At 46.2% G+C, this 23,737-nt stretch overlaps 1 protein-coding gene across 1 annotated transcript in view; it reads left to right on the forward strand.

Moving 5' to 3' along the window:
* The first annotated feature begins 742 nt into the window (after nucleotides 1-742).
* LOC144936434 (putative oxidoreductase YjmC) overlaps nucleotides 743-23,737 on the forward strand; it is a 37,989-nt gene continuing 14,994 nt past the window's right edge. Inside the window, exons 1-5 of the mRNA XM_078863485.1 lie at nucleotides 743-814; nucleotides 10,666-10,772; nucleotides 20,945-21,093; nucleotides 21,810-21,998; nucleotides 23,277-23,338. Of these exons, the coding sequence (XP_078719611.1) occupies nucleotides 743-814; nucleotides 10,666-10,772; nucleotides 20,945-21,093; nucleotides 21,810-21,998; nucleotides 23,277-23,338 (579 nt within the window). The remainder of the gene's footprint in view (nucleotides 815-10,665; nucleotides 10,773-20,944; nucleotides 21,094-21,809; nucleotides 21,999-23,276; nucleotides 23,339-23,737) is intronic.

A 23,737-nucleotide genomic window follows, 5' to 3' on the forward strand; every position in this document is an offset into this window, starting at 1 on the left:
TTACAAGATTTGAGGATACGACAACAACAGTGAGTTAAATAAAAGCGTGTAATAATTAAACGGGAGGTGTTAAGGGGTTCAAACACCAAATCGATACCGTTTTGCAAGGAATCAAGTCTGCATTAACCACATACACTACTTGTGGTGAACAGGCAAACAAACATGCTCTGATAAAAGATGCATTGTCTTAGAAACTGATTGGCCGACACCAAGAGACAGTCTTCTGTATGGCCTAGTCTCGCCACCAGTGTCAGACCAGAAAACGCCAATAGGCGAACAGGACAAGGCCACACGTATCAGAGCATTTATAGATCGGGGTGAGCAACTACATCATGGGACCTTTTGCCAGTAAAAACTCAACACATTTGTCAGTAAACGTTGTGCGGCCTTTACGCAAAAACTATCGGTGGCCATTCTACATAGCACGTGTGAAAACAAAGTTTAATGTAAGATAAACGGACCCTAAATTTTGATTTTAAGATTTCGTGACTGTAGGGATTCATATCCTTGGTTCTTTCGGTAAAGTCACGTAGAAAGGAAATATAATTTACTTAATATTTGTATTATTTTATTATTTCCCTTATACGTGACTTTATCCGAAAGAACCAAGAATATAAGCATACCCTGTTTTGTTTCTAAGATACAATATTCAGCTCACACGCGTGTACATATTTTTTGGAATGTGACCCCGAATTTTTTTTAAGTGAACAAGTTACGTCACAGCTAAACAAACGATCTGTAGATGCTGCTGCTGCTGGTGCACAAGTACAAGTCAAAAGAAGCACTCGACACGTTCGTCAATAAGACTGTGGCCGTAAAAGAAAACAAAATAGTCAGGAAACCCCTTACCAAGCCATACGTAGTGCATTCACTTCACACGTTACCTCCCGTCCAGCGGTACACGTAGGACCAGAGGAAATACTTTTTGTCTCTCTCACAACTATGATTCGTGTTATCCGATTGGTCAAGGAATCTATCCAAATTCTCAATTAATCCCAGTTCTACCGTACTTACGAGTCGCTTACCTTACCCTGCCATCCTCTGCATGCACCTCCACTGTCTTCAAACTCAACACCAAAGCATCAAGCCAAAAGCTGTCCACCCACATTGATGATTTAGCACCGTCTGCCTCTGTTGGCATTCTCTGGCAAACCTTTGCTTCGTCTTCTTGTCCTTCTGATGGTCAGTGCTTTGAATGCACCTCTACATATTTGTAGTGTCATAGCGCCGTCTGTTGTCCAACAGTGGCAACTGCGGTGGACGAGCAGTACACGCGCCGGTGAGCACTTATGCGGGTGTGTCGGCAGGGCAGAGGAACTGGAGCAAGGGTCACAGAGGTCCTGTCTGGAAGCCCCTGCAACCCGCTAGTGGGTTCGAGAAGGGAGGCGTGGCCAGAGCAGAGCCAGGCCGCGCTGAGTAGGATAAAAACAGCGGAGAGCGAAAGCTCGTGACTGCCGGTTCTGGGAAGTGGACTCGTCTCGTCGTTGCTGTCGTCTTCGCCGCCTTCGTTACTGCCGTATTTACGGTCAGGGTTGTGTCTAGGCTAGGCTATACGACTTGAGAGAAGCGAGGGCGAACCTGTAAACCTGAACGTGTCAAATAAAGAAGGTGCCTCCTCAAGAATCCTGTCTCCCACTCCGTTGACACTACATATTCATCAGCTCAAGCCTCCCATAAATCACGTGGCTTCTGTGTGGCCACTCCCACTCTGAATCCCTCCCCTGTCCCTACCCCTTGTGAAAACAGACGCTGCTCAATGCAGCATCGAGCAATGCACTTTTAATCTCAATTGAAAACTCCGTTGTTTAGAACTGCTTTTTGTGTTTAGTTTGTCGTCCATGGTTGGCTAATTGTCTCGTCATACCTTCGTGTTTCCTAATACCATTGGTTCCATTTTTCCATTTAATGTCCTCTTATTTCCCATTCGTTCTCGTCATCCCATTCCATTTTCTTATGGCACACCCTTGACTCTATTCCCCTTCCTGTGGTACTGCCACTGGCAAAACGTTTCTAGTTGTAAAATGGATATCACCTATATATTTTGCAGGTAAAACGTACAATCTGCCACCAACCGTTACCCTGATTACCGTGTTGAGCAACGTGTATGTATGTTGAATTATTTCTCACTCTACGTAGCCAACCATGCTACTTGGAGGTGTGGGGGAAGGCCAGCAAAACTAAACACAGAAAGCAGTTCTAAGAAATTAGTTAAAAGTGCATAGCTCCAGTTGCTTCCTTTTTATCGGAAGGAAGAGCGTTCCAGACGGACGCAGAAGAGCATCTCAAAGTGCACGATGCATTGACCGTCTGTGTTCGATGGTTAGCCCAAAAGCCGCTGCGAGAGGATGCGTGATGGCTTGAAGAGCTGTGTACCGCGTGCATTTTTAAGACAAGTGATGAGCTATCAACAAAACAGCTCGCAAACACGAAGTTTTTCATGTATAACTTCACTCGTTTTTTCTTTCAACCAATCATATTCCAGTCAGCCTCATATCTACTTATATGCAGGGGCCCTTTGTCAATGCACCTCGTGCAGGTCGCGTGGCTATCATGGGGGTTGGTTGGCGTGGTAGGGGGTTACTTGACCATACTTCACGTAGGTGTAAGCACGTGGAAGTGTAGCGTGCACTGCCCTCTGCTGTCCAGCGCCCTGCCCCGCACTCTGCGATGGCGTTGTGCCACTGCCGGGTCTGCGTGTTTGTCAAGGGCAGGAGCCTCAGGGCTCCCTCACAATCACAGTGGTGTGGCATTTCACACAAAATAATCCCCAACAATACACGCCCAAGCACCGCAGTGACTAATGCCACTGCACAGCAGGATCCTCAACAACAGGCGACGTTTCGGGGAATGTCCCTTCTTCATATTTCTGATGGCCAGGTCGCTTCTGAAAAACAAATGTATAGCTAAGTGGGTCTTACCTGGTAAAATAAAAAAAAATGTTTTCATAGAGGGCAGAGAGATAAAGTGAGGCCTGGTCATAATAAAATGAAAACAGTTTTCTGATTACCGGTTTTCAAATTGGCGTGTGAAGTTACCCAACAACAGCTACTGAGTAACAGACACTCCCTTTTACTAATTCAAGGATTACTATAATAATTACATGACACGTTGAACACATCCGCGCGATAGCACACGTAAACAAGCATTGACAATTACACCTGATATTGTGCGATGATCGCAGATTAGCACTGCACTATCGGGCAACCTGATCAGCTGCGATCTATTCATCAGTGACAAATTATATCTGAAGAACCTCCCCCCTTCATTCACGCGCAATGACCAGCGTGGTTAAGTATGCTCAAACATCCAGCAGTGGAAGATGTGTAAGTTTGTTGTATCATTACATCCCAATGGCTTAATAGAGATGCCTGACTATTGTCGTGTCTTGAACACGATGAAATTGACATTTGATTTCATTCACGTGGATAAGGTTGCCAATGTTGGCGATTAAACAAATGCATTCCGCAAGTTCATGTATGAATGTGCTCGTGCACACTTTGTGCCCATGGTCGTGCTTAATGTGCAAATTATACATTAAGACCGCTTAAGGCTGTTCTTGGCACAGATGCTGTGTCACGCCCCATGTGCTCCGAACCCGGCGTTCCGACTTCGTTTTTCTCGCTCACGGCCACCAACACCACGGTGACGATTATCGAAAACGATCCTGGGCCTCCCCTAGGTCGACTCAGCCCCGAATGAGTACCTGGTGCGGTGTGTAAAGAAACTTTGCCACTGGTGAGACAAAAGGCGGTCGGGCGTGGTGCTGGCCACCCACCCCCTCGTGTGCCGTTCCCCGTTCCGTTCTTTATAAGTGCTGGATCTTTGTCTTTGTAGAAACACTGGGCAGCAGCAGCACTGTGTAGGCGCAATGGGCAGCAGCACTGTACAATAGTCATTATCAGAGGTGTGTTGTAACAATGGGCAACAGCGCTGTGTGCCTACAATGGGCAGCAGTGGCAGCAGGCTGGCTGTATTAGTGGGGATGGGATGTTACTGCCTCGTGTCACCCTCGTCTCACCCTCGTCTCGCACTCTGCGCCCAGTCTGCAGGCACAAGCCGGGTGTGCGGACATAAAGCGCCGCTGTCAAACAGCTGGCAACCGGGCCTGGCCGGATGAATCTGTGTGCTGTAGAATATTGGAGACGCTTCGTACCCGAACTGCTCCACCCCTGGGTTCTAATCCAGGTTTCGGCCGCCCAGGTTCAAACAAGGTATTCAAGTGTAGCGCGTTTACGGTGTCAGCGCAAGCTCGGAATATTCCAGCTCTGATAGATTTATATCGGTTGAGCTATGCGAGGTATGGGCCCTGATGGAACGAGGGGACCTCCTTCGTGCATTCCTTTCTCTTTGCAGCCTGGCGCCTTGAGCACCCTTCCCACCTTTTGGCCCCCGTGCAGTTGCACCGCCTACGCGCTCGATAGCCACCCCAGTGGTGTGAGGAGGGCAGCGCTATGTGCGTGCCCATGTCCGTAATGTGGATGAAGAGGCGCCAAGTGGTGGGATTTTTTGAGAGTGGCTCTGTGATCTGGTTTTGCAGAGTCGTTTGAGGGCACCGTGGCGCACTTGCTCGCTGCAAGAGTCTCACGTGGGAATGCACTCGTCTCGAGAAATGTAATTATTATGTGTAAAACACAAAGCACGTAATGAAATTACCTCAACAAGAAAGTATTTAATTTAATTCAGCGACATTGTCATCAACAACACCGAACATTTTACGGAAAAGGGCGCAAAGAAGGATGGACAAATACACCCTCGGGATTCCACTGACGAGGCAGAAAGATGATTAGAGAACTTACGCAAGGTGAATGGCACCATGTAAACGGTGTATAACATTGTATTAACTACGACGGCTTCTGCTGTTGCTGATGATCCAAATGAGCCACGTTTGTTCTACTCAATTGGGATCACCCAAAGCAGCATCGCCCCCTATTGGCAGACCACAGAGCATGGGGACATTGCCGGAAACTGGATTTTCAGCCGTTTTGCAGACAGCTCGCCTGCGTTTTCCTGCTCTCGCGAACTTGACGGACGCAATGGCCCCCCTCTCGCCCATAAGCTCTCCCTCTCTCTCTCTCTCCGGTGTGCTCTGCCGGAGTAGAGTTGCCGCGCGTTGCTCGCGTAGCCACGTACGGAGAGTATGTTGAACTTCTTTCGCACCGTAACGTAGCCAACCATCGGCTGAGTCGCGAGCCACACACGGAGCGCTCACCCCTGGGCCACAGCTCCCCTCCTCGGCGCCTGAGGTTGGCCGGGCGCCACGTCATGCGGCGTCTCAGATCAGAATCGGACGATTTCGTTGTCCTGGAGGTATCCGACGAGCCGTGAAGCTCTTTGTCCAGTCGAGGCGGGACAGAATGTCACAACAATACAAATTGAAAACACACGAGAGTGCAAAGTACAGCAAAGGTAAACACATATATCTATATTCTTGGATCTTTCGGTAAAGTCACGAAAGCTTTAAATCGAAATATATATAAAAAGCTAACCTTTTTTTAATCAGCTAAAGCCCACTGAGCTATTATCTCATTTTTCATAATATATACACAAATACAACTAAACAATGTGTTTTTTTATCTTACCAAGTGGCACCTGCGAGCGGCATTCGGCTGCCGTTCTTCACTCTGATTTTGTGGACTTCATTCCTCGTGGAACATTTGCAGCAGCTTCCGATTAGCACAGTTGCATACGTACGGTGCGAAAGAGGTTCAACATACATGCATGCATGCATACCCCCCCTGCCCCGCACCACCCCACCACGGACCCATGAGATCCCCCCCCCCTCTGCCCCCCCAACTCCCTTCGCTCCGGCCCCGAGGGTTCGGGTGGTTGGGGGATGGGAAGGGGGTCGGTGCTGTTTTCCGGAGCTCACCCCACCGAAGAGCTTCGGCTGAAATGAAGCCTTGGCTACAGTTATATAATGGGAGACCTTTTTGACAGTATCAAAGTATGAAAATTGAGAATTAGGTTTAACCCTTTCCGGCAATAAAACAGGAGCTGTTAAGATGTTCAAACACCAAATTCCCTCCTCAGCCACTTGGCTCCTCCCCCTCTCTGGTATGCCATATACACGTGCGTCTCAGAAGTAGCTCTCTTCATACGCTACAATCATTTTGCTGGAGCAGCCACCTGATGACGGAGGCTTGTGTTGCCTTCGAAACGTCGTGATTTTTTTTAATTTAGTTGTTTTCACTTTAATCTATTTTAGTTTGTTTTTACCTACGTGACTTTACCGAAAAAAACAAAGAGTATGGATCCTTGCAATCACGAAAACTTCAAATCTAGAACCAAATTTTTTGCAAGGAATCAAGTCTGGATTAACCACATGTACTTGTGATGAATATGCAAACAATCCCAGTATCAAAGACAATTCGAATATTATCAGAGCATGTTTGTTTGCATGTTCACCACAAGTACATGTGGTTAATGCAGACTTGATGGCTTGCAAAGGTATCTATTTGGTGACGGAACATCTTAACACCTGTTTTATTGCCGGAAAGGGTAAAATCTATTATTTTTCATACTCAGCTACGGTTATCGGGGTTGCGTCCAATGCGGATGGGGCGCGTGCAATGCGGATGGGGCGCGTGCAATGCAAATTGCAGCAAACACACCACGTGCAGAGAGAGAGAGAGCCCTTTTGGCAATGCACTGCTGGTTGATCGCCCCTCCACGTAGCCGCGGGTTTGTAAAATAAATACAATCACCATGAATGGTTCATTGATGTTATTGGAATTATTTTTGACGATTACAATGACCACTGCTTGCTCCGTACTAGCATGGAGCAAGTGCGAGTTTGTATGCTACTCTGTCCGGATTTTGGGTTTTAAAGCCCATTCTTTTAGCGCATAAAATTCGTGAAACATTCATATTCAATTACATTTCTATTTTATGTATTTCAAAATGTCGGTACAAACGTTGATTTTAAAATTCGGGAAACATTACAACCAGGACCCGTTTACGACAGTCCGATTTAAACTCACATTTTACGACGTTATACAAAGGCACCGTGGCTCGATTTACGACGTCAAACAATTTACGACGCATCTTCCCACAAGACTGCGAACACATTTGAATGGTGGTGTTTCTCCTGTGAAACTTAATAGAAAGTCAGCTCTTCTTCTTCTTCAAAGATCAAATCACTTTAGCAGAGAAAGGAAGAAGACAAGGTAAGAAAGAACCATTAAAAAAAATAAACATTGCTTTGTGGTCATTTTGGTATATAAACATATAATCGCCCAGATCTGTCCTTCTGTGCCTGTGATTGACGCCCTTGGATTGGTTGAAGTGCGTCACGTGACCGCGAGCAAGCAGCCAACCAGAGGTGCGCCCCTCCAAAACATGTACGCCCCCCGGATTGGTTGCAGTGCGTCACGTGACCGCGAGCTGCCCACGTTGTGTTGTTGTGGTGCATCTCGGAGGGCCGAGAAGCAGCAACATCACGGCCACTGTGCCAGAGACGCAGCCACGGAAAGCTGACGGTCGATCCACTCACACACGGATGAGTCAGAGTGAGGCAGAGCCGTGCTCCGTCCACTGCTGCCCGAGGGAGAGCCGTGCTATCTCCACTGCTGCCCTGAGGGAGCCAGACGCACTCTCTCCACTGCTGCCCTGAGGGAGAGCCGTGCTCCGTCCACTGCTGCCCGAGGGAGAGTCGTGCTATCTCCACTGCTGCCCTGAGGGAGCCAGACGCACTCTCTCCACTGCTGCCCTGAGGCAGAGCCGTGCTCTGTCCACTGCTGCCCTGAGGGAGAGACGTGCTCTGTCCATTACATTAGTACTCGAGTTTTTTTGGTGCTTAAATCCACTGCTGGATGATATTAAAAAAATGCTGTGATCAGTACTGTACACCAAACATTCTTGTCCTATGAATTAAAGTCACTCGGGGACTGTTTTCTAACGTGTCATAGCGTTCAGAATGGTTAATACATTGTATATTGATTTGACTGCAGGAACGTAACCGTCTCGCTTTTGGAGTCACCGCCAACACGAGCCAAGGACAAGAACTGCAGACAATTGGAAGCTTCTTCGCTTCTGGCGTGTTTGGTCACGGCCAATATTGTGGCAAACTCGCGTGTTGGATCTCGCAAAGCCATCATGGGTTCGGCACAGAGGGCTTCGTGTCTGGACAAAGATGGAAAATTACGCGGATACTGAGATCCACAACGAGATTTTGTAAAATTATCACGTTATTTAAATAACATGATAAATATTCCCGAATATTATTGTCTATTAGTGTTTTCATGAGAGTAGCTTAGAATTGACTTTTGCATATCAGTACCCTGAACCCTCTGCATGACCTATGAGATGAGGGCTTGTAGGACCCGAAATCTTGCAGTTGAGCTAATGTTAGATGTACCAAGACGTATACATCAATCCGTGGCTCCTTCAGCTGCTTGTGGCCCTGGGCTTTCACTTATTTTGCTAATGCCTAATGTCTGCAGTGGGATTAGATTACTTCAAGTTGATTTTGTTTTAACCAGGGGAGAAATCAAGAGACCAGGATAATGCTTATTTGCAAGATTGACCTGGAGTGATGGGGTGCCACGGTGGTGAGATGTTAACTCCTTCGCCTGGTGTGCAGGAGGTCGCGTGTTTGATCTCGAACCTGACGCCTGCTGTACATTTGGAGTTTGCGTTTCTCTCACCCTCTGGTCGTGGGGATTTTTCTCCAGCTCCTCCCGTTTTACCCTCCACATTTATAAACATGTGTCTAAGAGTATATGGCTGCTTTAAATTTGCACGTGATAAGAGACTTCGCTGAGCTGTCATTTCTGAAAAAGAGCCATATAGCTCAATGGACCATACCTGGTAAACAAATATAGTTTAGTTTAATAGCGTGGGCCCCCCTATATCGACTCAGCCTTAAATTAGTACCTAGTGCAGTATGTAAACGTGAGCACTGGGGAGACAAAGGCGTCCGGGCGTGGTGTTGGCCACTGACCTCCCCGTGTGCCGTGCCGGCCTTCATAGGTGCTCGATAACAGCACTTGTCCCAACAGTCTGTCAAGGTCTATACAAGGGATCTTTGGAAGGCTTATATAAACCAGATACAGACACAACATTACGAATGCAATGCATGCATCATCTCTGCCTTGTGTAATACCAGAGGTGTGGACTCGAGTCATGTGACTTGGACTCGAGTCAGACTCGAGTCATGAATTTGATGACTTGCGACTCGACTTGGACTTGCATAACAATGACTTTGTCCCACCTATGAGATGTGGACTCGAGTCATGTGACTTGGACTCGAGTCAGACTCGAGTCATGAATTTGATGACTTGCGACTCGACTTGGACTTGCATAACAATGACTTTGTCCCACCTCTGTGTAATACTATTACCTGTCTGGGCAGATATTGCGTTGGCACTGGCACATAACGCGCATAATTATATACGCAAGTAATCTGTCAGAACCATAGCAATATTCTGTTTGCTGTTTGGGTTGTGAGTAATAGTGATAATGAGGGGTGTGTTCTACCATCAAAATAAAAGGACGTTTTAATCCCATCAGCGCAGATAGTCCTTTGTGAAGCAATGCTTTCCAACAGCATATGATAAAGCAGGATAAACTCTAGTATGGGCTTCCACTTTCTAATTATCATATTTTAATGTATATGTATCTATCTCTACCAATATGTATGTTGAACTTCTTTCACGCCTTACGTAGCCAACCGTGTCAATCGGAAGGACAACGAACTAAACATAAACACATTTATAAAAAAAATGAGTTCTCAAACTCGATTTAAAAGTGCATAGCTCCAGTGGCTTCCTAATATCAGAAGGAAGAGTGTTCCAGACGGCCGCAAAAGTGCATCTGAACGCGCGCGATGCAGTGACTGTCTTTGTTCGATGGCTAGCCAAAAGCTGCTGCGAGGGTGACTAGAGTTCACGTGATGGTTTATGCTCCTTGACGAGATTAGCAAGGTATTGTGGTTCATTTGTGGCGAGCATTTTGCGTATAATGAGCGCGACCTTAAAATGTGTTCGTTCAGCAACCGGAAGCCGTTGCAGCTCGGTGAGCACTGGACGGACATGGTCGGATCATGCAGTGCCCGTTACGACACCTGACAAAGAATGTTGTACACACTGCAGCTTGCTGATGTTTTTGCCAGACGTCCCGTAGAGTAGTGAGTTCCAATAATCGAGCCTTGTTGATACAATGCCATCTGCCACCGTCTGCCACCGTGTTGGTTATGTCACGACTCAAAAGTGGCCGGACGTGTTGTAGAGCCCTGACTATAATTGCAGGACCTAACGATGTGAGGCCCATTCAGCTTAGTACAGCAACATTTTACGAACTCGCAAGTCTTGAACCACGACACACCACAGGAAAAGGAGTAGAGTCAAGGATTTACTGGAATGAATGTAATAAGAACATGGAAACGGAAAGGGAAGAGAGAAGGTATATAATTGGAAATGAGAGGAAAATTATTGAAAAGGAATATAAAGACGGGAGCAAAGGGTCAGGGAAGATGCGCGTGATGATGAATACGAGATGGCGGCCCTCAATAAATGACGTCACGAGGCAGTCCTTTAAAGAGTCGCACGCGGCTCCTGAGCCGAGGGTTGCCAACCCCCGTGATAGGGCAACGAAGATGGCTTATCTCGTGGAAATGTAGAGCAGTGGTCAAACACTCCCTAACGCCGGTGCCTGCGTGTGGCACAGCGTGGCGAGGTCGTACCGGTGCTTATCGATGAGCCCGGATCCGGCCCAAGCAGCACGCGTCCTGTGCGCGGGGGAGGTGGTGGAGGAGGAGGCTCCGTGTGTGGGAGGTGACGCGACGAGGTGGATATGAGCAGCTGCGTGAGCTTCTCTCCCTCTCAGCCCACGCGCCTGATTGACAGATTAAATAACAGCCATGTCCAGGTAAGTCTGGTTATGCACCGCTTGGCCGTGTTTTAACGCTGTGCTGTTATCATGCCGTGTTTGAAAGTTGGCGTTGTTCATCCACGGCTTTGGTGTGATTTCAACGTACAATTGAATTCTGTATTACAGGAAAAACGGAATATGTTTGGTCTAAGATAGGATAAGACGTAAGCAAAGCGTATTGTTGTGCCTACTGAGAATGGACAAACATAGTAGCCGTTAAAATGTAACTCAAATGAACAATTCATTAATATACAAAACTAACTTCTGATTGCCCTAACGTGTTCATAGCACAGGGAGGGTAATCGTGACTGTAAGCAGGTGGAGGGAGCATGTTAACTCTTTCGGCAGCGGTGTTAAGAGTAGATGGAAGATGTGTCATAGTGATAAACACAAGCACAACACTGCCAAATGATATGATTCACAACATGGGATGTAATAATTGAAAAATAGGATATAATTAAAGACAATGAGACTTAAAATAATGCATTGTTAGATGCCCTGGTCTGTTCTGTATGGGTGTAAATCTCGGATATTACAAACACCCTCTAGAGCAAACTACAGCAACACAAATCTGTATTTTTTTTAAAGAAGGATGTAAAAAGTTAAATGTGCAAACAAGATGGGGACCATACATGTTTCATGGATAGCACGAACGAAAATAAAATTAGACTAAACATTCTTTTATTTTACAAGCTAAGGCTGATTGATCTATATTGCTCTTTTTCAAAAGCGACCTGGCCACAAATATTAGCCCAACGAAGTCGCTAATAATGTGGAAATTGATAGCAGGCAAATACTTAAAACGCGAGATGTTCATTCTAAATGTGAAGGGAGAACCCCGAAAAAAATGTACGCGACCACGGGGAGAAAGAGACATGGAAACTCCAAATATACAACAGGCGTCAGGGTTGGGAACGAACCAACAATCTCCTGTATACCAGGCGAGGTAGTTAGCATCTCGCCACGGTGGCGCCCATGGACGGAGACGTTGCTGAGTTTGTGTACATAAGGAGAGTGAGACAAGGGTCTAATGATGATTTTACCCTCACAGTTGCAGGTGTCGAGAGTGACTGTACGTAGGTACATATTTAGTTTTTTGTTCTTTCGCACCGTAAGTAGCCAATCGTCTTAAGTGCGGAGGGAAGGACACCAAATTAAACACAAAATCGCAGTTCTAAAGAAATTAGTTTTCAATATACACTTAAAAGTGCATAGCTGCTCCAGTGGCTTCCTAATATCGGAAGGAAGAGCGTTCCAGGTGACCGCAGAAGCGCATTGGAAAGCGTGCGATGTGGTGACCGTCTTTGTCTGATGGCCAGCCATAATCATCAGTGTGCAAAGCGTCATCAAGAGTCGAGCATGGACGCGAGATATTTTGCAGACTTGTGCAACAATTAACACGCGTGAATATGTGTCTGTGTGGGTATCGAATCTCACAATCCTCATTAAATTAATCAGATTCACCTCTTCATTAAACCACCGCTGGATAAGATTCCACAAGCCACGTCGGCCGTGGAGAGTGTATGACCAAACTTCACCACGCTGGTCAGTGCGGGGATGGCTAAAGTGCGGTGTGGATGATGGGAGATCAGGGCTGCTGGCTCAACATGGCACTTGCCACGAATGTTCGCCACAGCTCAGGTGTCTGGGTTCACCATATAGCGCAGGAGCGCAGGGCGCTAACCACCGCACAATGTGCTGCATGGCGCCGGGGTCGGCAACCCGCGGGCTCCGGAACCAGACGCGTCTCGTCACGGACTGCTTTCTTGACGTTATTTATTAAGGTACTTCAGATTCGCGTGGTTTTTCGCACCTCCGGATTAGCGCGGTTGGCTACGTACGGTGCGAAAAAAGTTGAACACACAGTACGTACAAGGAACACCGTCTCGTATTCACCACACGGTGCATTGCGGCTCTGGAAACATTGAGGGGCCTTTTTTTTCTCCAAATTCAAAAACACATTTATCTTCTTATTTTGATTGCCGGACTCCGTGGTTTCACGCAACAACAACAAAAAACAAGAACAGCACGGGCCAGGCCAGGGGCTGTGTGTGGCTCAGTTGAGCGGCCGTTTGACTGCGATGCTATTATTAGCACGAGAGAGATGGAGAATGAGGCGACGCGCCCCTTACGCTGTCCTCGCTAATTGCGTTACAGGAGGGGGGGGGGCAGGCAGCTGGTGGTGCCTCTGCGTGCGTGAAGCGGCGCCCTTGGTCTGTGGGAGGCACTTAAAAACACGCGAGAGGCGAGATTGAGTTTTATTTTCGCTTCACCGGGAGTTATGATGGGATGGGGCAGTTCAGGCCCCTGGTATATCAAACAAGCGTGTCCTTCACTTGTCCGTAACGCAGTCGCTTTAACCAAAACAACAAGAAGAGCAATTTTTTTCTTATATTTGATTAAAAAAAACTCGATGTTTCAAGAGCCGCAATGCACTGTGGTGAATACGAGACGGTGATGGTCCTTAATGAACGACGTCACGATGCCCCAGTCCTTAAAGAGCCGCACGCGGCCCCGGAGCCGCAGGTTCCCGACCGCTGCCTGAGCCGCACCCTTCGAGAGCGCCGCCGCCGAGTCGGCCTAGGGCAGGCGAAAGCTCGATGTGGCGAACGGCTACTTCTCAAGGACACTAAAAGATAACTTGCGCAATATCTCTCGATGCAAATCAGCTCAAGCCTCCTGGAAATCACCAGCCAGCCCCACTCTGAATCCCTCCCCTCTCATCTACACATCGTTCTCTAAATCAGCTCAAGCCTCCTGTAAACCACGTGACTTGTGTGTGTGGCCAGCCCCACCATGAATCCCTCGCCCCTCCCCGCCGCCCGCTGTGGAAACGCGACTTTGTTCAACAGCGTCGGAGGCCCTCATGTGGCCTCTTCCTCCCCATCGCCACCTCACCTGACCCTGTGGTCCTATTTTTCGTTCCTTTTCCATCTTTTTATTTTCCGTTACTTGTTTATTTTCCCACACGTTGCATTCTTGACTCTCCTGTTTACGAGTACTTTTTGTTTAATTTTACCAGGTAAGGCCCACTGAGCTATGCAGCTCTTTTTCAGAAGCGAAATAATATCTCAACGAAGTGGCTTATCACGTGGAAATGTATAGCAGCCAAATACTACGCATGATTATAAATGTGGAGGGCAAAATCGGAGGACCCGGAGAAAAATCCACGCGACCACATGGAGACAGACATGCAAACTCTAAATATACAGCAGCCGTCAGGGTCGAGATCGAAAACACGACCACCTGTATACCAGGCCAGGTAGTTAATATCTCGCGACCGTGGGGTGATGGTGCCTCGGGTACAAAGTTGTTGCTATTAAAGCTATAAAGGAAGTGCCATCTTATTGTAAAACTCATCACACAAAGAGTGCATCGAGTTCGACCTCTGTAGAGGAGTATTGTGAGCAACCAATCAAGGGGCGAACAGAAGGAGGTGCGAGCGGGTTGGCGGTCAAGGATGACGTCACGTTCTCACTCTACCTGCCCACGTGGTGCCGTCCGCCCAGCAGTTTGCCAGCTGAGCAACTATCGCTCAGCACCATGCGAAGTTGTATAATCTCTTACCAATGACCGCTCACGTCCGCGTGCAATCATTCGGTTTTCATCAGACAAGCCCACATAGTGATATGCCGACGTGCGTTAACCATAGGCAAACAGGTAAATGTATTCTTTGGGTGGCTAAAATATGTATGGCTGTTGAAGTGTTTTACCATGAAATATACGAAAATGAATGTAATGTGATTTTGATGTATTAATAATTTCATGTAAAGGTAACATTCGAAAACGAGTGAGTGCCAGGTTGCCACGAGCAGAGCAAGTTGTAAGACTAACAGACCTGGGGTCACAGGTTCACCAATCGCTTCAGTCTGCCACGCACCCTGACAGTGGGTGACGTTCACTCTCTTTCCAAGTCTGGCATTGAGAGGTGTTTTTGAATGCCAGAGCTGGTGATGAATAGGTTTCAGTTGCCTTAGCCCGTTGGCCCTCGGACCCACCGCATATCCGTGTGACGTGTGTCGCGTTATTATCGCGCTTGTGCCCCGCTTTCCTCGTCAAGACACCATCGTGTGATGTCCATCCGTAATACAAGCCTGGAGTATGAAAAAAAGAATAGGTGTTACCCTTTCTGGCAATACAACAGGTGTTAAGATGTTCAAACACCAAATAGAAACCTTTTGCAAGGAATCAAGTCTGCACGAGCCACACATACTTGTGGTGAACATGCAAACAAACATGCTCTGATATAATATATGCATTGTCTTTGAAGCTGATTAGCCAACACAAGAGACAGCTTTCTTTATGGCCTAGTCTCACCAGTGTCAGACCAGTGAATGCCAAAAGGTGAACAATACAAAGACAATGCCACATGCATCAGAGCATTCATAGCTCGGGGTGAGCAGCTAAATGATGGGGCTTTTTTTGTCAGTATCTAAGTATGAAAAATCAGGATAGGTTTAACCCTTTCCGGCAATACAACAGGAGGTGTTAAGATAGAGGTCAATCACTGTTGGCACGAGTAAACGGGAATCAATCCCATCAACTATTTTGCGTCTCCAGGGTGTCTTCCATCTCCAAAACCTTGCCCTCTGTTTATCACGAATACCAAGACAAAGATCCCCTTCACATACTTTTGGGGAAAGCTGTTAGTGAGCACCTATTAAGGCCGACACGGTGGACGAGTGAGTGGGTGGTCAGCACCACGCCCGTCTGCCTTTGTCTCCCCAGATGGCGACGTTTTTACACACTGCACCAGGTACTTTCTTGAGGCTGAGTCGACCTAGCGGAGGCCCAGGACCGGTTCAGATAATCGTCACTGCTGTTGGCCGTGATCGGAAACCGAACTACCGTGTCACCAGAGACTAATTTAGCAGCAATGTAAAAGCACAAATCAAATAAATCTCATCGTTTTTGTAATTTGTAGACGTAACATTTTCATGTTTTATGTTTTATATGCATTCAGTATATACATATATACGTTGGGCATTGTTCACCCTGCAGGGCTCGAACAAATTGATGCAATTTGAACTATTTACTTATTTAATGGCGTGCCGCAGTGGTGTGTGATGTTACCTTCCTCGCCTGGTATGCAGGAGGTCGGGGGATCGATCCAAACCCTGACGCCTGCTATATATTTGGAGTTTGCATGTCTCTCCCCATGGCCACGTGGATTTCTTCTCCGGGTCCTCTGGGTTTTCCTCTACATTTAGAAGCATGCATTGAGATTATTTAGATTATTTTGCTGCTATAAATGTCCAAATGACAAGCCACTTTGTTGAGCTATCATTTGTGGCCACATCGTTTCTGAAAAATGAGTTAATACCATCAGTAGATTTTGCCTGTTATGATGGGATGGTTTAGTTGTATTTGTTTGTGTTTGGATGATTTGTTTACCTTTCTTCTACTTTGCACTCCTATCGTGTTTTTGTATTGTTTTTGTTGTTGTGGCGTTCTTATACCCGCCCCTACTGGACATCCGTGAAAAAGAGCTTCATAGCTCATCGGATTCCTCCTGTATAAATCAATATTCTGATTAAACCAATTGATATGTTTTAGCATTTAGGGTGTCGAGGCAATGTATATTAAGAAGCAGTTTGAAGTATGGCCTCGGACTACAATATCATTGTGGCAGCTCTCTCCGCTCTGAAAAAGGCATGGTGCTCAAAACGTTCATAAAAAAACAATCCACCCCCCCCCCGGCTGCTTTCGTCGCTTTCCACGTCTCTCTTTGAGCACGGGCAGTATTGCGCAAGACTTAAACGGAGCCCACCATCGTTGGCCGCGCCACGAGCGAGGCCGCTCTCGTCACAGAGGGCCCCGCGATCATTGTCGGTCCTGGCATTCATGGGACGGCTGCTCGCCGATGCGGGGGTGATGCTGGGATTCGCAGAAATGAAAACCAATCTCCGTATGAATGGAACCCTTGTAGATTGGTGGCCAGCGCGCTCATCGTCGTGCGGCACGTTTTCCCATCATTCTTATAAAGTGCCACAACAACAACACTTAAAATACCACAACGCGGAGGGTACATTGATTGCGTAAGTTGTACAGTAAAAACAAATGTCTTCGCAAATGTCATATGATGCAATGATGCCTCTGCACGACAATATTGTGAATGTAATTTGGCTTTGAGGAAATAAATGAACAATCGGATATGTTGTACCTATGCACAATAAGGTGTGCGAATGACAGTACACGTACTGTATATGTTGTGTCACAGAGACCCAACTCTCAATCAAAACACAACGAGTTAATATCCCTACTGAGGCTCATGGCCTGCACGTTCACTGCTTGTTGCAAAGGTTCACAGTTGGAGTCTATCGGCCACCCTGGTTATTACTGCGGGTGTATACACCGTAAACATGCACGTCATCTTGCTTCACAGTGGACATTAAATATCCCGTGACACCATTCGCAAGGGTGGGCCAATTTGTGCTTGCATCATGTACACATTTTAAAAAACACCTTCAAAATTACCTGTAAATTATTCATTTGGGATATTACACACAGCAGCATCAGCGAACATTCGGCATCACCCTCAAGTAAAAGAGTACGAAGACTCACGGATACCTTCCTGGGTAAACAAGCTCCGCAAAAATAACAACTCAAAACATCTTCATCAGCATTCCTCTGAGACTTGTAGAAAGTAAAACACGCCTGTAGTTCCGTCCATATGAATGTGGAATTTCCATCGTTGCCTCATGGCTGTCAGTGGGAGCTGAGCGCTGCACAAGCGCATACTTAATCACGGCTACATTTGGGCTGTTTCAATGTCACAGTGCCATTGGATTGGTTTGGGTGGAAATGCTTCAAATATGTCTGTACTTGAAATAATTGTTAACCAAATAAGCCACAAACCAAGATTTCCATTGAGGCATTCTGGCAGACTGGCTGGCAGTACCCACTGTTCCTTTCGTAGCCTGGGGCCCTTAACTATAGCGCATGCATTTTAAAATGTGGGCGTTTCATGTAACGATTCTACAATTTTGTGAAGTCAAACTTTTGATCTGGCGGCTGAGAGCTGCTCATAAAATGTGCAGCCCTGGTGCCACCACCGCTGACGATAAAATGAAATCTATAAAACCTTCATAGCATGTATTTGGCACGCTATGAAAGGAATGAGTATGAGTGCATTTTGCCTGAAACAACTCATTTTGATTTGTTTCTTATGGGATGTTATTACATCGAAATGTTTTACAGTCCCTTATTTTCAGTCCACTGCTGTGGATGAAGTCGTCCCACGCAATGATGTCATTGATGGGTGCTGTGCTTTGCCCATTTTTTTTGTACCACGTTGGTCAATGCGGGTTGTGGTGAAGGTGAGGCCCCATCGACAGTTGAGATATCACTCAACACTGATGGATAGTTGAACGCGTAGGCTTTCGCCACCAATGCTATTCACAATAAAGGTTTCATGTGTCAGATCGCGTAAGTATAAATGTACCACCACCACCGCCTGACGCAGCCAATCAGTGAGGTTTGTCACGTCAACAAAACGTGCCAATTAGTTACGACTGTACTTGAGCACATCTGTGCATTAGAGATTAAACCCACAACATTAACAACTCGAGCACGACGTTTTGTTGGTGATTGCAACCAGCTTCATCAGGCGATTTGGCAGAATTGTGAAGAAGTCTTCCTGTTTCAGTCTTAAACGAAGTATACATACAGGTGATGGCATCACTAATTAGCTGTATCGGGTGGTGCTGGCTTAACGACATATTCATATTTCCGCGATCTAACCTGTAAAACTTTTATTATGAACTCATTGTTAGCCATGGCTAGGAATCGAACTCAGGTGGTAGATTGTTTTATTGCGCCGTGCCAACCACTGGGCCCTCTCTCCACCTCATGCACAATGCTACTCCAGTATAACCTACACAGCAAACTGTGGTCCTGTACTGTTGCTGGCAAGCGTTACTGAAATATAAACCGCACGTAGAAAACGACAAAACAACTTGGTTATGTGATGGTAGCTATGCCCCGGGCACTCTCATTAAATAATTGAAAGCAAAGCAAGTCACTGGCAAATACAGTTGTTGGTGCCAATGCTGTGTTTTAAATCTTTCTCAACAGATCCCACATCGCATTGGCGCGTACACACTGTATATTTGTCCTGTATTGGCCACGTCTAACTTAACTGTTAAAATTGCCCAAAGGACTTCCCCTTACGTTCATATGTGGCAGGCAACAAAGGCCTGCCTCGGGATAGGAAAGTAAATGATCGTGAAAATCAATGACATCAATGACATACTATACTACTATCATGTTTAGTGGGGGATATGCTCGTGACCTGTAATCCAGCACTGTGGAGGCAGCGAGGGTTGGTGGGTCACACAAATGCTGCCCAACTCCCTTCCGTGGGCATCAAGGCGTTGCCATACCCTGGTTTGCCAGGAGAAGGTAGTACACAAACGTAGACTCGACTAGTTCCGTCTCTATGGGGGTAGAATGTTTCCCCCCACACGCATGGGTGTTCTCTGGGTGCTCTGGTTTTCTCTCACATGTCAACATCCATGTAACTGGCCAATAACACCGTAATAAATTGAGGACTGCAGAGCTTGGAGGAGGAATGTGGCGCTACTGCCTGGCTACCTTCCCGCTTGTCTGCGAGTCGTTATCTCTCTTCGGGGGCGAGTGGATACCGTGTGGCGTGTCACAAGTTGAAACGTAATTCTATATTTGGTGGACACAAACAATGGAAACGTGTATATGCTTTCACCTTGCAAGCACTCGATGATTGAAAGTTGCTTTAATCTATCTCTATTCATTTCCATTGCTCAGTTTTGCGTGACTTTGACTGGTTGTTAAGTTCACCAAGCGCGTGGAAGTTACTCCTCCCTCCGTGCTCCTTCATGTCCATCTTCTATCCCCCTCCCTCCTTCCTTCCCCAGAGATGGATATTTAACGGAGACATTGACTATTTATTTTGTTATTTTGGGTGTTGTAATTTCTTTTTTATTTGGGACTCACACACCACAGATGTCTCTTGTAAAATAGCCAGGAAACTGGCATAACTAGACCATCCGTGAGACAAATTAATGAACTCAGAACTGCAAATGCAACATCACCAAAGATATCGTTATTTTGGGTATGATTTTCCACACATAATATGAATGTGAATGATATATCATGCATCGTGAACCTTTCCAGGCCTTGTAATATGTTCACAGCATTATGCACGTGTTGATGTAATTGACCCTGTGATAAGGCGACCGCATATTCTGCGGGGCTCAACCAGAACGCATGGTAAACATGTTTTTTTATTCTCTGAATTATATTTCCAGTTGTAAAAATAAGTTCCATTCAGAACTTAGCGGATAGCAGTGCAACACGCCGTGCCAAAGATAAATACAAACAGTGGACTTTGCAGGAATATGAGAGGCAAGGTTTATGTACCTGTAAAAATAAAATCTATTTAACCGAACACTCAACATTAACAAAGGTAATACAAAATAACTATGAGCATCGTTGTGCTGAATGTATGTAGCAAAATATATGAGTAGACAATATTTCTCTTTCATATATCATAAAAAAAAATAAAAGTAATTATTACGCAATCAGTTGGCCCTTCTAGGGGTGAATAGGGGTGGATTCCGTACAAGTAAACTCTGGGCCGCTTCTGGACCCTTTAGGAAGTTTAGGCCCTACAGTGTCAGCAGAGTCAGGTTTGCTTGACTTTGCTGATAGGACGCTGCTTGAATCTGCTCATTAAACACTGCATGTCGAAACGGGTCCAGAGTTTGTTTGTCTTGAATGGATGCTGATGGAATCGTGCAATGACAAAGGAGTCAATGACAGTTCGATAAGAACCAATGCCGAAACGTCAGTTTGAAGAGGGGAACGTTTGCATTAAATTTACTCGGTTGTTGCTCCACGTCGCTTGTAACCGTGCCTGTGTGTGTGTGTGCATGCGACTGCCAGTCATCTCAGTCAGTAATTCGTTTGGCCTTAAAGTGCACCTGGCTTGACACAAGCGACGTGGTGCATATGTCACCACCACACTTAGTTTGCGAACAGTGGTTGTTGTTGTTGTGTGTGCGACTGGGCTCTGCATGATCTGTGCGCGGTGCAGGTGTCTGATTCCCAAAGCAGACGTGAAGACATTCATTCAGCAATGCATGGTGGCCGTCAAGACAAAGCCGGCGCATGCCAAGGCCCTGGCCGACGTGCTGGTGGAGGGCGACTATCGCGGCCACTACAGCCACGGCCTCAACCGCATGGGTAGAGTCTCCCACGAGTGCACGCCGGGGGCCACAGGCTACAGATCATCCATAGCGTGAAGTCCCTTAGCAACGCAGTGTCACGGTGGCGAGACATTAACTACCTCGCCTGATATGCAGGAGGTCATGGGTTCGACCACGACACCTTTATATTTAGAGTTTGCGTGTCTCTCTCCCCGTGGTCGTGTGGATTTTTCTCCCGAGTCCTCCGGTTTTTCTCTCCACGTTTAGAATCAACGTACAACATACATTTGGAGTGTTTAGCTGCTTTACATTTCCACATGATAAGCCACTTCATTGCGCTATCATTTGTGATAGCCAGGTCACTTTAAAAAAATATCTATATAGCTCAGTGGGCCTTACCTGGTAAAATACCAAAAAAATGTTTATCGTCTTAACCGTCTCATTGTACTACCAATGCGGTGTGTCAGTACGACTGAGCACGTTTTCGCAGTTGTGCTGCTGCATAGTTCTATGTGTTGTCGGGTCGTACCGCATGCTGTTCAGCACGATGTCCGACGTTTCTGGCCATGTGCTGGGAGCTTCTTCGCAAATTGCCACCAAAAAAAGCAGTAAAAAATATTCCCATGCATGAAAAGTTGTACGTGACTTGACGAAGAAGCGCTAAACCAAGATTTGGCGACATTCACACAGGTCACTGACATGGCCATATCGTCACCTCCAGGCTGCTTTGCCATTGCACTTCTCTCTGTGTAGACATGTACGTGAAGGACATCAAGTCGGGCATCTGCGAGAAGGATGGGGAACCAACGATTGAGAAGGAAACCGCAGCCACCGCCCTCGTGAATGGAAACAATTTGCTTGGGCCGGTTGTGGGCAACTTCTGCATGGACCTGGCCATCAAGAAGGCCAAGGAGAGTGGCGTTGGATGGGTGGTGGCCCGGGGTAAGGCAGCATCGGCGCGGTTGACTGTGGATGGAATACATCTGTTGACTATTGACAAAAATATAAACACTGTACTGATTTCCATATGCAGGCGTCCCTCGCATTAATGCGTGACATGCGTCCCTGACATTGTACACGTTAGACGGTGGGGGGGGGGTTTCCAAAGAAAAATGAAGTCTCATTTCACTTAATTATTTTAGCCCTGGATTTACAAAATACGTGTTCATTTAATACTTAATAATATTATGAAAATTCCCAAAAATACTTGATGAGTTAAATAATAAAATAATCCTAGATTTGAAGCTTTCGTGACTGCAAGGATTCATACTCTTAGGTTTTTTCGGTAAAGTCACGTAGGTAAAAAAAAAATTGAAAAAGAAAAGAAAAAAAAACTTTTTTTATTTCTATTATTTCTATTTTTAGTTTTACCTACGTGACTTTACCGAAAAAACCTAAGAGAATAAAAGAATCATAATTAAGATTAAATATATTACTACTTATTAAGCAATACTTAATAAGGAGTATCTTTAGGGCTTCTCGAATGCTTCCGTGGGCTGCTTGCAGCATCACACGTGATTCAAAGGCGGCACAGATCTACGATGAACGCATTGAACTTCTTTCGCACCATACGTCGCCAACCGTGCTAATCGGAGGTACGTGGTAAGGACAACAAACGTAGCACTGATTGGTGATGGAAGGAGGAGTAGGGGGAGACGACGGTGATGGCTGGAGGCTGAAGTGTTGACTGCTGATGGCAACACCCAGCCGGTGACACTGCCATCACGTGGTGACGCCCATCAGAAATGTTTTATTTACTTTGAAATGTTATTGTTGAAAATCATTGTTTTTATTTAGAAAATGTTTAATTTGACAAGTTTTTGGGTTTTTGTTTTGTTTCTCGAGCACGTGATGATGTAACGCACAGCGTAAGTGTGAAGTACGCTCCTTAAAGATGAATTGCGTCACTGCGAATTCGTGCTATGGGGGGGGGGGGAGTGGTGCGTTACGTGAGAGCCGGCTGCAGTTTACAACTCACGCCGGTTGTATTATCCTGAAAGAGAAATGGTTTACAATGTTTACAAAGTGTTTCCTTCCCCCCCTATTAAACATTTATTCATTTTCCTGCACGTGGAAATGTTAACATTAATACCCTCGCTGAAGAGTGTTTATAATTATTTTGCAGATGTTTGATCATCCAACCGACATTATTCAATTTTAAACTTTTTATATGTTCAAATGCAGAATGTGAATACAGTTATTGTGCTTCTATTTCCCCAGGTTCAAATCATTATGGAATCGCTGGCTTCTACTCCATGCAAGCGCTGGAGCAAGGCATGATGGTAAATATTGCTGTTATTTCCACGGTCTTCAGCTTTTAAAATACGATTAATCAACATCTCACAACGTTCACTGTGCATGTGTGTGGATAGTAGAGACTTTGATAATTAACTTCTGGTAAAACAAAGATTTCCCCTCAAGAGGGCCGGTCGTCCGAAATATTACAATCTTAATTCTCCTAGCTCCCACATTGTTTTGTTCCACCCCCCCCCCCACTTATCCCGAGTGTCGCTCGTGACGTCGTCCGACGTGTCGCCCCACGTGCCGAGAGCCCCGGACGTCATGCCGCTCCAACCTGAAGGCCCACCCTGTTATTCTTCATTTGCATTTAAATAGATTTTATTTCAACTCAGCAGAGCACCGATCACAGAAGAAGGGGGGGGGGGGGGTGCAGAAATTCC

Source organism: Lampetra fluviatilis, chromosome 16, assembly GCF_964198595.1.
Source record: "Lampetra fluviatilis chromosome 16, kcLamFluv1.1, whole genome shotgun sequence".
NCBI lineage: Eukaryota > Metazoa > Chordata > Hyperoartia > Petromyzontiformes > Petromyzontidae > Lampetra > Lampetra fluviatilis.